This window comes from Oncorhynchus kisutch, linkage group LG12, assembly GCF_002021735.2.
Source record: "Oncorhynchus kisutch isolate 150728-3 linkage group LG12, Okis_V2, whole genome shotgun sequence".
Taxonomy (NCBI): domain Eukaryota; kingdom Metazoa; phylum Chordata; class Actinopteri; order Salmoniformes; family Salmonidae; genus Oncorhynchus; species Oncorhynchus kisutch.
This window is the reverse complement of record NC_034185.2, coordinates 25,337,904-25,352,636: the sequence shown is the minus strand read 5'-3', so window position 1 is coordinate 25,352,636 and position 14,733 is coordinate 25,337,904. Positions and strand designations below refer to the sequence as shown.

The window sequence follows — 14,733 nt, the reverse complement described above, 5'->3', positions numbered from 1 at the left end:
TGTAATATTGTAAAGATTTAGTATAATTCTATAGAATGTGCAGAATCCTACAAATGCATTGAATCGTAAATACTTTATTTCTCTGGTGATTCATTACTCAAGGCAATAAATTGTCATTTTAAATCACGTTCAACACTTAAAGCACCAACAGATGTGAGGTCAACCAGCTGATACTCTATGTATCCACTCTGCACACACCCTGTCATAGGGGTCAACAGTGCTGGCTAGTACAGTTTCTCTGTATACACTGTTTAACTCCATAACACAGTGCCATTGCAATGATAGATGTGAGGAGCACTGACACAAGCCAGAATATATTGTCTTACTGTCCAGACCCAGATGTTTATCCTTCCCACTAGGGTTGGGCGGTATCTAGATTTCCATACCGTCATACCGTTTCTGTACCATACCGGGGTATACGGTATTACCGGAAGTGCACACAAGGGGCGCTATACCCCCCCAAAAAGTATATACATTTTTGACCCACAAAATAATTTAGGCAACAAGGATTTTGATCCAAGTGGGGATTAAATGTCTCTACTATCACCAAGAAGCTTGGTCTTGACATCTAGCTACTTCGCTAGATAGTTAGCAAACCAAATGAATAGCTGGAGCCCTGAGCTGCATATCCTTTATTTGACACATCTTAGAATTGTTCCAGTTAACTTATAGTTCTAAGGAGTGGCGTAGCAGGCACCCCCGCAGCCCCCGTGAGACGTTGGTGCCCCCAACCCCCCGCATTTAAAAAAAAAAAGTCTTATTATTGTTATTTATTGCATTTAAAATCATACCGTCGTTATTCCGAAATACCCCGCGGTATAAACGGTATACCGCCCAAGCCTACTTCCCACAGCTCTGCCACTGAGGCTTCGGTGAGATGAAGGGAGGCAGAGGGACTGTGTTATGTCCATCATGATGGCAACGTTAATGAATGACCTTGTGTGTGTGCAAGTGTGTGTGTGCGTGCGTGTGTATGTGTGTGTGCACGCGTGTGTGTTTGGAAACAGACTAGAGAGGAAAGAGCTAAGCCTGTGTGCTTTCATGACACTTAGGACTGAGGAGTCAGCACACACACACACACACACACACACAGGCCTGGCTCTTTCACTGCCACTTTTCCTACTGCAGCCGCTGCTGCTTGCTGCCTCCACATAGGCACATCCTCTATGAATAATGCACCACAGGAAACTGAAGACGCTGCCTATGGCCCTACCCTGCAGGACAGTGGCCTCACATAGGGCACAAACCACAGAGAAATGGAGAGTAGCCACACTAGCCCCAGTCCACCTCTCAGTTTCCTCTATCCCCAAGCCATTAGAGAGGCTAGCTCTGGAAACTCTTGACAATGGACTGAACCATGACCGTCAGAGGCAGAATAGGAAACCAACACAAAGCCATCACCTCACTTGGTCAGTGCTGAACCGTAGCTGATTAAATATTCAAACATTTCCAACTTTTTGAAAAAGACATATATGGCTGGGATTCAGCATAAATGATTTGTCAGTGCTTTATGATGCTTCAAAATATGATTTAGCAAAGTAAACTATAGAGTGCACAAGCAACAAAAATAATCAGTATAATTATATTAAAAGCTTCCAGAGATGAGAAAGATTTTTATCCGGGGAACTGTGATCCATAGCCAATCCAGTCTTGTCCAGGGATTGGTATACCTGGAATTCAGCGTAAGCCTGGTACAATCGCAACCAGAGAGACATTTCAGGGATTTCTCTCTCTGTCTGTACCAAGGGACCACGACCACGTCTGGTTACAGAATGTTATAATAGCGCCAGAGGAGATGGAGGCTGTTTTACGATCCCCTAAACAATTGTGATATTGTGTGTTGTTTCGCATTATTTGTAACTTATTTTGTACATAATGTTTCTGCCACTGTGTCTTATGACTGAAAAGAGCTTCTAGATACCAGGACAGCGATTACCTCACCCCGTACTGGAGGAATACTTTTTCTTTACCGAGGAATGGGAAGAATTTACTTCAGACATCCGACAAAGCCCTCATCCCTGTCATTCGTAGGGGAAAGAGACAGAGATATCAGGAACGAAGGTCTGGGTGCCTTGTAAGGATCCGATGGTGAGTGTGTAATCTCCCTTTACCATCGGTCCTATTAGCAAATGTACAATCAATAGAAAAAAATAGACAAACTACGATCACGTGTATATCCTACCAACGGGACATTAAAAACTGTAATATCTTATATTTCACAGAGTCGTGGCTGAACGACAACATTAATAACATAGAGTTGGCGGGTTTTACGCTTTTTCGGCAGGATAAAACAGTGGCGTCTGGTAAGAGGTGGTCTATGTTTATTTGTAAACAACAGCTGATGCACGAAATCTAAGGAAGTCTCAAGGTTTTGCTCGCCTGAGGTAGAGTATCTCATGATAAGCTGTAGACCACGCTATTTACCAAGAGGATTTTCATCTATATTCTTCGTAGCTGTCTATTTACCACCACAAACCGATGCTGGCACTAAGACCACACTCAATTAGCTGTATATGGCCATAAGCAAACAGGAAAATGCTCATCCAGAGGTGGCGCTCCTAGTGGCCGGGGACTTTAATGCTGGGAAACTTAAATCTATTTTACCTCATTTATACCAGCATGCTAAATGTGCAACCAGAGGGACAAAAACTCTAGACTACCTTTACTCCACACACAGAGACACATACAAAGCTCTCCCTCGCCCTCCATTTGGCAAATCTGACCATAATTCTATCCTCCTGATATCTGCTTACAAACAAAAACTAAAGCAGGAAGCACCATCGACTCGGTCAATAAAACAAGTGGTCAGATGAAGCAGATGCTCAGCTACAGGACTGTTTTACTAGAATAGACTGGAATATGATTCTTCCGATGGCAATGAGGAGTACACCACATCAGTCACTAGCTTCATCAATAAGTGCATTGATGACGTCGTCCCCACAGTGACCGTACGTACACACCTCAACCAGAAGCCATGGATTACAGGAAACATCGCACAGAGCTAAAGGGTAGAGCTGCCGCTTTCAAGGAGCGGGACTCTAACCCAGAAGCTTATAAGAAATCCCACTATGCCCTCCGACAAACGATCAAACAGGCAAAGCGTCAATACAGGACTAAGATAGAATCATACTACAACGCCTCCAATGCTCGTTGGATGTGGCAGGTCTTGCAAACTATTACAGACTACAAAGGGAAGCACAGCCGCGAGCTGTGGCAAGTAACACTGAAACACGAGGCAAGTAACACTGAAACATGCATGAGCGCATCAGCTGTTCCGGACGACTGTGTGAGTAAGACCTTTAAACAGGCCAACATTCACAAGGCCGCAGGGCCAGACGGATTACTAGGATGTGTACTCAGAGCATGCGTTGACCAACTGGAAAGTGTCTTCACCGACATTTTCAACCTGTCCCTGACTGAGTCTGTAATACCAATATGTTTCAAGCAGACCACCATAGTCCCTGTGCCCAGAACACTAAGGTAACCTTCTTAAATAACTACTGGCCCATAGCACTTATGTCAGTAGCCATGAAGTGCTTTAAAAGGCTGGTCATGGCTCACATCAACACCATTATCCCAGAAACCCTAGACCCACTCCAATTTGCATACTGCCCCAACAGATGCACAGATGATGCAATCTCTATTGCACTCAACACTGCCCTTTCCCACCTGGACAAAAGGAACACCTATGTGAGAATGCTATTCATTGACTACAGCTCAGCGTTCAACACGATAGTGGTAAGGGTAGGTAACAACACATCTGCCATGCTGATCCTCAACACAGGCGCCCCTCAGGGGTGCATACTCAGTCCCCTCCTGTACTCCCTGTTCACTCATGACTGCATGGCCAGGCACAACTCCAACACCATCATCAAGTTTGCAGATGACACAACAGTGGTAGGCCTGATCACCGACAACGATGAGACAGCCTATAGGGAGGAGATCAGAGACCTGGCCATGTAGTGCCAGGACAACATCCTCTACCTCAACGTGATCAAGACAAAAGGAGATGATTGTGGACTACAGGAAAAGGAGGACCGAGCACGCCCCCATTCTCATCGACGGGGCTATAGTGGAGCAGGTTGAGTGCTTCAAGTTCCTTGGTGTCCACATCACCAACAAACTATCATGGTCCCCCTCAGACAACTGAAAAGATTTGGCATGGGTCCTCAGGTTCTACAGCTACACCATCGAGAGCATCCCGACTGGATGCATCACTGCCTGGTGTGGCAACTGCTCGCCATCCGACCGCAGGCACTACAGAGGGTAGTGTGTACAGCCAAGTACTTTACTGGGGCCAAGCTTCCTGCCAATCCAGGACCTCCATACCAGGCGGAGTCAGACGAAGGGCCTAAAAATTGTCAAAGACTCTAGCCACCCTAGTCAGACTGTTCTACCCCCAAGCCATGAGACTCCTAAACAGCTAATCAAAGGGCTACCCAGACCCCTCTTTTACACTGCTGCTACTCTCTGTTTATTATCTATTCATGGTCACTTTAACTCTACCTACATGTACACATTACCTAAATGACCTCGACTAACCGGTGCCCCCGCCCATTGACTCTGTACCGGTACCCCCTGTATATACTGCAGAATCGCTATTGTTATTTTACTGCTGTTGTTTAAGTACTCAAAAAAAATGTTTTACTTAATTAACACTATAAGGTCACTATAAGGTCTACACCTGTTGTATTCGGTAGGGCATGTGACAAATAACTTTCGATTTGATTTTGATTTGTTTTAGTTTCACTGTGGATTTCAAAGGACTGCCTAATTAAGATCCCTCATTTTGCCAGATTGAGACAGAACCCTACCAACAGACCCACAGCCAGCTGTCATTCTCACCCACATATGCAAAAGCATGAGAACAAAGCTCTACTCATCTCCTGCTATTCAATTACATAACCGCGGTATGATTACTTGATTGCAAATAAGTACTACAACCTAAAGCTAATAGCTCATTTAGGAAGTGCCCCAAAGCTTTTCAGACCTTACAACCTGATCCTACACAGTAAGTGCTTTCCGTGGCCAGGGGCATTCTCTACATGATTCCAGACTGATGTCTCGCACTTGCCTCTCTATAACTCCTGGACTAGTCGCTCTGGAAACTATTAGTGACTATAAGTTGCTATAGCAATAACGGAACGGATTGGAGGGTTGGAGACAGCAGGGTTTATCAGTGACACCAGAAGACTGCATCTCACCATTGGTCTTAGGATGGCAGGAGAAATACTAGCATGCTCTGGCATTACTGCACAGCAAGAGGGATGCACTTAGTCTCACTGGTAAAGTTTGATGTGGAAACACGTCACAAAGGCAATGATACAAGTAGAGAGCAGGAAAAGGTTACTAGGCTACACATCTCAACACAGAAGAGGTTCAACTACTTTCTGCCTTTTATATGCCCATACAGCATATATATCTGATTTTAGTTCATTATACACTGAACAAAAATATAAACGCAACATGTAAAATGTTGGTTCCATGTTTCATAAGCTGAAACAAAGGATCCCAGAAATGTTCCATACACACAAAAAGCCTATTTCTCTCAAAATTTGTGCACAAATTTGTTTACATCCCTGTTAGCGAGCATTTCTCCTTTGCCAAGATAATCTATCCACCTGACAGGTGTGGCATGATCATTACACGTGTGAACTTTGTGCTGGGGACACACAACAAAATGCAACATATTTTTGTTTTGAGGGAGTGTGCACTTAGCATGCTGACTGTAGGAATGTCCACCAGAGCTGTTGCCAAATAATGTAATGTTCATTTCTCTAAGCCACCTCCAACATAATTTTAGAGAATTTGGCAGTACGTCCAACTGGCCTCACAACCGGTGACCACGTATAAACACATCAGCCCAGAACCTCCACATCTGGCTTCTTCACCTGTGGGATCATCTGTGACCAGCCACTCAGACAGATGATTCCTGCACAACCTGCCAGAAACCATCTCAGGGAAGCTCATCTGCGTGCTCGTCGTCCTCACCAGGGTCTTAACCTGACTACAGTTTGTGATCGTAACTGACTTTAGTGGGCAAATGCTCAGCTTTGATGGCCACTGACACGCTGGAGAAGTGTGCACGGTTTCAACTGTACCAGGCAGATGGCAGACAGTGTGTACGGCGTCGAATGGACAAGTGGTTTGCTGATGCCAACATGGTGAACACAGTGCCGGTGGGGTTATGGTATGGGCAACCATAAGCAACAGACAACGAACACAATTGCATTTTATCATTGGCAATTTGAATGCACAGAGATACACTGACAAGATCCTGAGCCCTGTTGTCGTGCCATTCATCCGCCGCCATCACCTCATGTTCCAGCATGATAATGCGCGGCCCCATGTCGTAAGGATCTGTACACAATTTCTGGAAGCTGAAAATGTCCCAGTTCTTCCATGGCCTGCATACTTACCAGACATGTCACCCTTGATTATGTTTGGGATGCTCTGGATCGATATGTACGACAGCATGTTCCAGTTCCCGCCAATATCCAGCAACTTCGCACAGCCATTGAAGAGGAGTGGGACAACATTACACAGGCCACAGTCAACAGCCTGATCAACTCTATACAAAGGAGATGTGTCACGCTGCATGAGGCAAATGGTGGTCACACCAGATACTGACTGATTTTCTGACCCATGCTCTGGGTATCTGTGACCAACAGATGCATATGGAAATCCATAGATTTGGGCCTAATGAATTTATTTCAATTGACTGATTTCCTTACATGGACTGTAACAGTAACGTTTTTGAAATTGTTGCATGTTAGGAAAGAAAAGTGTTCAGTGGTTAAAGTCTAGACATGCATAGAGTTCCCATGTTGTTACTCTGGGGGTAAAATGTTTTATTTAATTCATAGTTCAGTTAAAGTGTTTGTCCTATATTTGGCATGTTTGGCTGGCAGTCATGGTGACCGTTATTAGATCAAATGAGTGACCTTCACTGCATGGAAGCTTGATTTAATTCTAGCCTCCCATCTTCAAAACAAAGTGTGCTTCGTCATAGGCTCAGAGAGACCATAACACTTGCTTTTAGGTCCAATGTTTTTGCATCTGCCCTTGTATTCCTTTGATGAGCACTAAGTGGGATGGTCGGAATACCATTAAGCAGTCCATAGGGAAATGTTGGAATTTAGCATGGAAACATGATCTGTTTGATGGTCATGGACAAGTTTGCAGACAAATCATTGGAGTAGCTGACATTCCTGTGTTTGGGCTGTGACTACAAGGGAAAATTGATGCAGCTAATTAGTGTAAAATAAGAGAAGATATACACTATATATACCACAATTATGTGGACACCACTTAAAATGTGTGGATTCGGCTATTTCAGCCACACCCGTTGCTGACAGGTGTATAAAATCGAGCACACAGCCATGCAATCTCCATAGACAAACATTGGCAGTAGAATGTCATAGGATGCCACCTTTCCATCAAGTCAGTTTGCAAAATGGATGTCCTGCTAGAGCTGCCTCAGTCAACTGTAAGTGCTGTATTGTGAAGTGGAAACGTCTAGGAGCATCAGCGGCTCAGCCGTGAAGTGGTAGGCCACACGAGCTCACAGGATGGGACCACGAGTGCTGAAGTGGGTAGCGGGTGACACTCACTACCGAGTTCCAAATTGTCTCTGGAAGCAGTTAGCGCAAGAACTATTCACCGGGAGCAACATGAAATGGGTTTCCATGGCCGAGCAGCTGCATACAGGCCTAAGATCACCATGCACAATGCCAAGTGTCGGCTGGAGTGGTGTAAAGCTCACTGCCATTGGACTCTGGAGCAGTGGAAACGTGTTCTCTGGGGGTGATGAATCACGCTTCACCATCTGGCAGTCCGACGGATTAATCTGGGTTTGGCAGATTCCAGGAGAAACGATACCTGCCCCAATGCATAGTGCCAACAGCATACAATGACATTCTAGAAGAGTCTGTGCTTCCAACATTGTGCCAACAGTTTGGGGATGACCCGTTCCTGTTTCAGCATGACAATGCCCCCGTGCACAAAGGGAGGTCCATACAGAAATCGTTTTTCGAGATCGGTGTGAAATAACTTGACCGGCCTACATAGAGCCCTGACCTCAACCCCATAGAACACCTTTAGGATGAATTGGAAAACCGACTGCGAGCCAGGCCTAATCGCCCAACATTAGTGTCCGACCTCACTAATGCTCTTGTGGCTGAATGGAAGCAAGTCCCTGCAGCAATATTCCATCATCTAGTGGAAATCCTTCCCAGAAGAGAGGAGGCTGTTATAGAAGCTAATGGGGGACCAACTCCATAGTAATGCCCATGATTTTGGAATGAGATGTTCAACGAGCAGGTGTCCACAAACATGTAGTGTATTTTGAACACACTGACAGCGGCATTGCATTTTGGTACACCAGAATTACGTTCATTTCCAATGAAACGCTGCGTTTGCCTTGCAGCATTGTGTTGCAGAGGCAGTTTCAATGCATTCGGTGTGGTGCATACGTTGGATTTATAGAACGTATGCGTCAAACTGTATGCTTTGACAGCTTGACAGAAATGGTAGCAGAAGGTGAATGTTGAACTTTGTTGCACACATATCCAGATGATGCTGCGTACTGTTTTGCGCAACGACGCCGTCGGTGTGTTTCGAAGCGTTAGTCCATATGAGATGGAAAAATTTCCTCTGATCATTTTCCCAACCCCTCCCATATACAAACACACATTAGGTTGGAGAGGCTGGAGAAGAGTAACATGTAATCATAAAATGAGAATTATGGGATGATATCTATAACCATATAATAACAAGTGGTGGAAAAAGCACACAATTGTCATACTTCAGTTAAAGTACCTTAATAGAAAATGACTCAAGTAAAAGTGAAAGTCACCCAGTAAAATACTACTTGAGTAAATGTCTAAAAGTATTTGGTTTAAAATATACTTAAGTACCAAAAGTAAATGTAATTTCAAAAATATACTTAAGTATCAAAAGTCAAAGTAAACATAAATCATTTCAAATTCGTTACATTAAGCAGCCCAGACGGCACAATTTTCTAGTTTTTTCTTTATTTACGGATAGCAAGGGGCACACTCCAACACTCAGACATAATTTACAAGCAAAGCATTTGTGTTTAGTAAGTCCGCCAGATCAGAGGCAGTAGGGATGACTAGGGATGTTCTCTTGAACATTGGATAATTTTCATGTCCTGCTAAGCATTTAAAATGTAACGAGTACTTTTGGGTGTCAGGGAAAATGTAAGGAGGAAAAAGTACATTCTTTTCTTCAGGAATGTAGTGAAGTAAAAGTTGTCAAAAATATAAAATACTAAAGAAAAGTACAGATACTAAAAAAAATGAATACTTAAATAGTACTTTTTTCTTAAGTACTTTACACAAATGATAATAACATATGATAACACTAGATTCCCATAATCTACTTATATATTTGTGTAAAATCATCTATACAGTACCAGATGAATGCCATATAACCAGGAAAGCCTTTTTGTCTGTTGGAATGTGTTATCCCTCTTTTCAAGTCAGAGTACTGTGTCAATATTTGACCTGTGTCTGCCCAAGGTTGAACTGCAACACAGACAACCATCCAGTCAACCCAAAAACTAAAACATTTATCTCCCTTGGATCATTTTTGTTGTTCAATAAAAGCTCATGTTTGCATCAAACTGTGAATATGCAGTGTGTCTGCCATGCATTTCATGTCCCCTCTGTTTGCATATCAGACCATAACTCACTAGTGTTTTGGCCACCTGACCGGCAAGCAAAGCACCTACTAGTGACATTTCAAACACAGACCTACCGTATGAAGCTGGTCTTTCCAGTGGAATACTGCCCCACAAGGAGAACCATGGGTTTGTTGTCAAAGTCGGCATCCTCTAAGGCGGGCGAGTGGAACTCGTGGAATTTGTAGTGTTCCTCCAATGGCAACAATTTGGTTTTGTAGAGCTTCTTGAGGCCATCGCTGACTGTCTGAAAGACCTCAGGATCCTTCTTCCTCCTGTCATCGGTACCCAACCAGCTGAACATGATGCAATTCGATAATGGACAACCTTATACTCTATAGAGATCTCTATTTTTCTATTTCTATTCTAGTCTTCTATTCAAATAATTCGGAGGATCTCTTTGTCATTGATTTAGTAGATGGTTTGTTTTTCCTTTCAATCAAACTATATGCAGACACATCCTTCAATGGAAGCGTTCGTTCCTCAAGTCCTTACAAGACAAACACGAGACACAGATGCATTCAGACGACTATAAGCCAGCTAATTAACTAGACACATACTAGCGATGCTAAATCATTTCTACATGCATATTTTCATATCACAGCTATAATGCACGATTTTCATTCAGGCTGTAGAGGAATTCCAAAAATGATGCACGTATCAAGCTTAGCTGTCAAATTGTGATCTCGTCTTACATTTGAATACTGAAGCGGTTGAAGCTTCAAAATACTGTCCTAAATAATAGACCTTTCTCGAGTCAAATGAAGAAACAACAAAATAGCTCTAATAAAGCACTATTCCTACTGCTGCGTAGAATGTTGTGCGGTCACTGGCTTCCCCGGCTTCGTTACTGCAGCAGATTTAAATGCCTGTCTGACAACGAAACCTGATCCGAAAGGAAATGCCCAACTACTGGCAAAGCCCCTCCCAGTATTACAACGACTGAAGGCAGTGATGGCAGCGCCATATTGGCGGATGAGGGACAAGTTGAATCTATCCATCTCATTGTTGGTGCTCCTCTAGCGGTAATACAGAGTAACCAGCAAGGCGTAATTACAACATCGAAATCGCTACATTGTATCATGCATCGTACATTACCAAGAAAAATAGAAAAGTACTATGTCAACATTTTCATATGCCTACGTGTAAAAGTATAACTATAGACCGTCCCTCGCCCATACCCTGGCGCGAACCAGGGACCCTCTGCACACATCAACAACAGTCACCCACTAAGCATCGTTACCCATCTCTCCACAAAGCCGCGGTCCTTGCAGAGCAAGGGGAACCACTACTTCAAGGTTTCAGAGCAAGTGATGTCACCGATTGACACACTATTTAGCGCGCACCACCGCTAACTAAGCTAGCGTTTCACATCCGTTACATACGCATACATTATATTGCTAATGTCATTTGGAGTATTTATACATTTTTTATAAAAAAAATTAAAACAATATTTTAATCAAATGTTCACAAAAGTGCTTACAAAAGGTGTACTGATGATGCAGTCCACAAAGGATGGAGGGTATGACGGAAGTACAAATTGAAGAGAGGATACAACAATTTGTCTCAAGTGTATGGTAGGTCTACAGTGGAGAATGTAGCCTACAGTGATGTCAAAAGTCGTAGCTTTGTCCAAATTTGGAGAGAGGGGGTAGAAGGCCAGTGCCATAGTAGGACATACACTGAGTGTACAAAACATTAGGAACACCTGCTCTTTCCATGACATAGACTGACAGGTGAAAGCTATGATCCATTGTTGATGTCACTTGTTAAATCCAATTCAATCAGTGTAGATGAAGGGAAGGAGACAGGTTATAGAAGGAATGTTAAGCCCTGAGACAATTGAGACATGGATTGTGTATGTGTGCCATTCAAAACAAATCCCATTTTATTGGTCACATACACATGGTTAGCAGATGTTAATGTGAGTGTAGCGAAAGGCTTGTGCTTCTAGTTCTGACAGTGCAGTAATATCTAACAAGAATTCTAACAAATTCCCAACGACTACCTTATACACACAAATGTAAAGGGATGAATAAGAATATGTACATATAAATATATGGATGAGCGATGACCTAGCAGCATAGCCAAGATACAGTAGATGGTATAGAATACAATATATACATATGAGATGAGTAATGTAGGATATGTAGACATTGTTAAAGTGGGCGTTATTTAAAGTGACTAGTGATACCTCCATTTATAACATTTATTAAAGTGGCAAGAGATTTGAGTCTGTATGTTGGCAGCAGCCACTATGTTAGTGATGGCTGTTTAACAGTCTGATGGCCTTGAGATAGAAGCTGTTTTTCAGTCTCTCAGTCGCAGCTTTGATGCAACTGTACTGACCTGGCCTTCTGGATGATTGTGGGGTGAACAGGCAGTGGTTGTTGTCCTTGATCATCTTTTTGACCTTCCTTTGACATCGGGTGCTATAGGTGTCTTGGAGGGCCGGTAGTTTGCCCTTGCGGTTGTGGGTCGGAGCAGTTGCCGTACCAGGCGGTGATACAGCCCGACAGGATGCTCTCGATTGTGCATATGTAAAAGTTTGAGAGTGTTTTTGGTGACAAGCCAAATTTCTTCAGCTTCCTGAGGTTGAAAAGGCGCTGTTGCGCCTTCTTCACCAAGCTGTCTGTGTGGGTGGACCATTTCAGTTTGTCCATGATGTGTACGCTGAGGAAATTAAAACGTTCCACCTTCTCCACTTCAGATGGTGAATGGGCAAGATAAAATATTAAGTGCCTTTGAACAGGGTATGGCAGTTTGTGTGTGTAAATAACAGCAATGCTGCTGGGATTTTCACGTTCAACAGTTTCTCCTGTGTATCAAAAATGGTCCACCTCACAAGGCATAACTAGCCAACTTAACACAACTGTGGGAAGCATAGGAGTCAACATTGGCCAGCATCCCTGTGGAACGCTTTCGACACCTTGTAGAATCCATGTCTCGATGAATTGAAGCTGTTCTGATGGCAAAAGGGGGAGAAACTCAATATTAGGAAGGTGACCCAATGTTTGTAAACTCAGTGTCTATCCTTCTCCTTACATACCAGTATGACACCTGCTGGACTACATTTAGGCCTACACTGGTTTATATAATGGTTTATGGATTATTCGAGGACTGATTACCACTAGATGGTGTAACTAGACAATAGTTTTGTGATCCATTAGCGTTTTATTTTTTAAGTCTAGAAGTTCCCTCTAGAAGTAAATCTTAGTGTGATTAGACAATATCAAAAGTACAGTATAATATGTACAAGTTTAAAATGCAGAGTGGCGAATGCATGTGTATCTGAAGACTAAAGAAGTAGGTCCTAGCCTATGCCCAAACCCACTGAATTGTCGATAAAGATCGATTCTATTTTCTATTATATTCTATTCTATTAGTCTTCTGTAACCACACCTCATCTCACCTGTGTTATCACCAGTATTATAATAGGCTTCCGTATAACTCTGGAAAAACACAAAAAACTGGAGCTGAACTAGGCTACATAATTAATTAAATACTATATCCGTTAAATTGGGTCGAATCAAGTTCTATTGATATAAGCATTGCAAGTAGAATATACTACAAATCCTTGTACATTATGATTTGCACGGTAGGTGGTGCTAAACCAATTCGGATATTATAGGTACCCCGCCAACCTCTGATTTTGTTCAAACTGGACCGCATCAAGTGTCGTACCTCGTAGCTCCAGCGAGTCATAGCGCACAGCCTAGCTATCAGTTCGGTCATAGAGAATCTCGCAACCAGGGCAGTCATTGTGCACGCGTCTGGAGCAAGCGGACGTGCATCGTTCGAAAAGACGAACCAGAGAATGAGGGTAGAGCGCAAAAGCACATCTCCAGAACCGACTTTCCTAGAAATGTGCTTCTCGTAGGTTGCCCCGCCAATAAAGGGGCGATATCTGCTCCAGGAACTCATAGGAAAATGAAACGGCTTTCTCGAAAACTGACTTTGGCTCTGGTGGTGCTTTGTTGGACTGCTGCACTACTGTATTTGATACTCCTAAGTAGGCAGCAAGTATCAGACCTGGGCACCAAAGACGCACAGTACAGACAGGTAAGCAGCACTATCATTCCTTATCCTGTATCATCGCATCTAAGCTATATCCCACATGCAGGTAAGATAAGTTCCTATGCATTTAGCAATAGTGCAGGCTAAACTCGGACCAAGTGCATGAGTGCGCGCAGGTAAAATGTAGGCTATGTTTGCGTGTGTCTCTGTAAAACAAAATATTTAGGCTCGAGAGGGTGTCAGAATTTCCACTCAGGTGTCGTCTTTACAGTGTATCATGGCTTCTGCTCTACATTGCTTTCTAGAAGTTTGCACATTAAGCCAACAACCAGTTGTTTCTAACTTTTTTTATTCGGGTTGACTGAATGTGTCCATCCCATCCCATACCATACAGTATGTATTGCAAAGTGCAGTTTCAATTGGTTATAATGAGTTTGCAAATTGAGGTTTAGATGCGCTTTCTGTACATTCCGAACGGAAACGAAGATACTGTATAAATAATCCTAGAATATATAACTGCATAAACATCTGATATATGTAATGGCACGTTCACAAAGAACAGTCAGACGCTCACTAAATTGGTATGAACAAAAGTTTCACTAAAGTATAGGCTACTACACAATTTATTAAACACTGATATAATACATTCCTCAAATACATTTCTTAAAGCCTCAATAAAATAATTTAAAGCATAACCAAAGATTTATGCCTATTAGTCTTTCTGTTCTGTAACCTACTCTTGTCTGAAAATTCAGCATTAACCTTTCAAGAGGTTCAGTAATTGACTTGTAATATGTGGTTCCTGTGTGAACTGATGAACATAATGTGATGGAATAAAAATATATCTACCATTACCAAGACAGCCAGACAGTGGCAATTATAGCCATAAAAGGTGTAACCTTTTACAGCGCACACATTTCTGTGCTTATTACTCCTATTTTATACTTAACAAAAAAATTAACACAACATGCATCAATTTGAACAATTTTACTTAGTTGCCGTTCAATTGA

The 14,733-nt window shown here is 42.7% G+C and overlaps 2 protein-coding genes across 3 annotated transcripts in view; one reads left to right on the top strand and one right to left on the bottom strand.

The window, feature by feature from the left end:
• The window catches only part of LOC109900769 (EH domain-containing protein 3), a 38,394-nt gene extending 27,807 nt beyond the window's left edge, over positions 1–10,587 (bottom strand). Inside the window, exons 1-2 of one of the 2 annotated variants that reach the window (XM_020496568.2) lie at positions 10,402–10,581; positions 9,784–9,981 (exon numbers count right to left, since the gene is read on the bottom strand). In XM_020496568.2, the coding sequence (XP_020352157.1) occupies positions 9,784–9,981; positions 10,402–10,403 (200 nt within the window). In that variant the 5' untranslated portion in view covers positions 10,404–10,581. Of the gene's footprint in view, positions 1–9,783 lie in introns of both variants that reach the window. The other variant, XM_020496567.2, reaches the window with a different exon arrangement.
• Positions 10,588–13,362: 2,775 nt separating this feature from the next.
• Positions 13,363–14,733, top strand: part of galnt14 (UDP-N-acetyl-alpha-D-galactosamine:polypeptide N-acetylgalactosaminyltransferase 14 (GalNAc-T14)) — a 117,776-nt gene continuing 116,405 nt past the window's right edge. Inside the window, exon 1 of the mRNA XM_031837215.1 lies at positions 13,363–13,768. Coding sequence (XP_031693075.1) covers positions 13,637–13,768 — 132 coding nt within the window. The 5' untranslated portion in view covers positions 13,363–13,636. The remainder of the gene's footprint in view (positions 13,769–14,733) is intronic.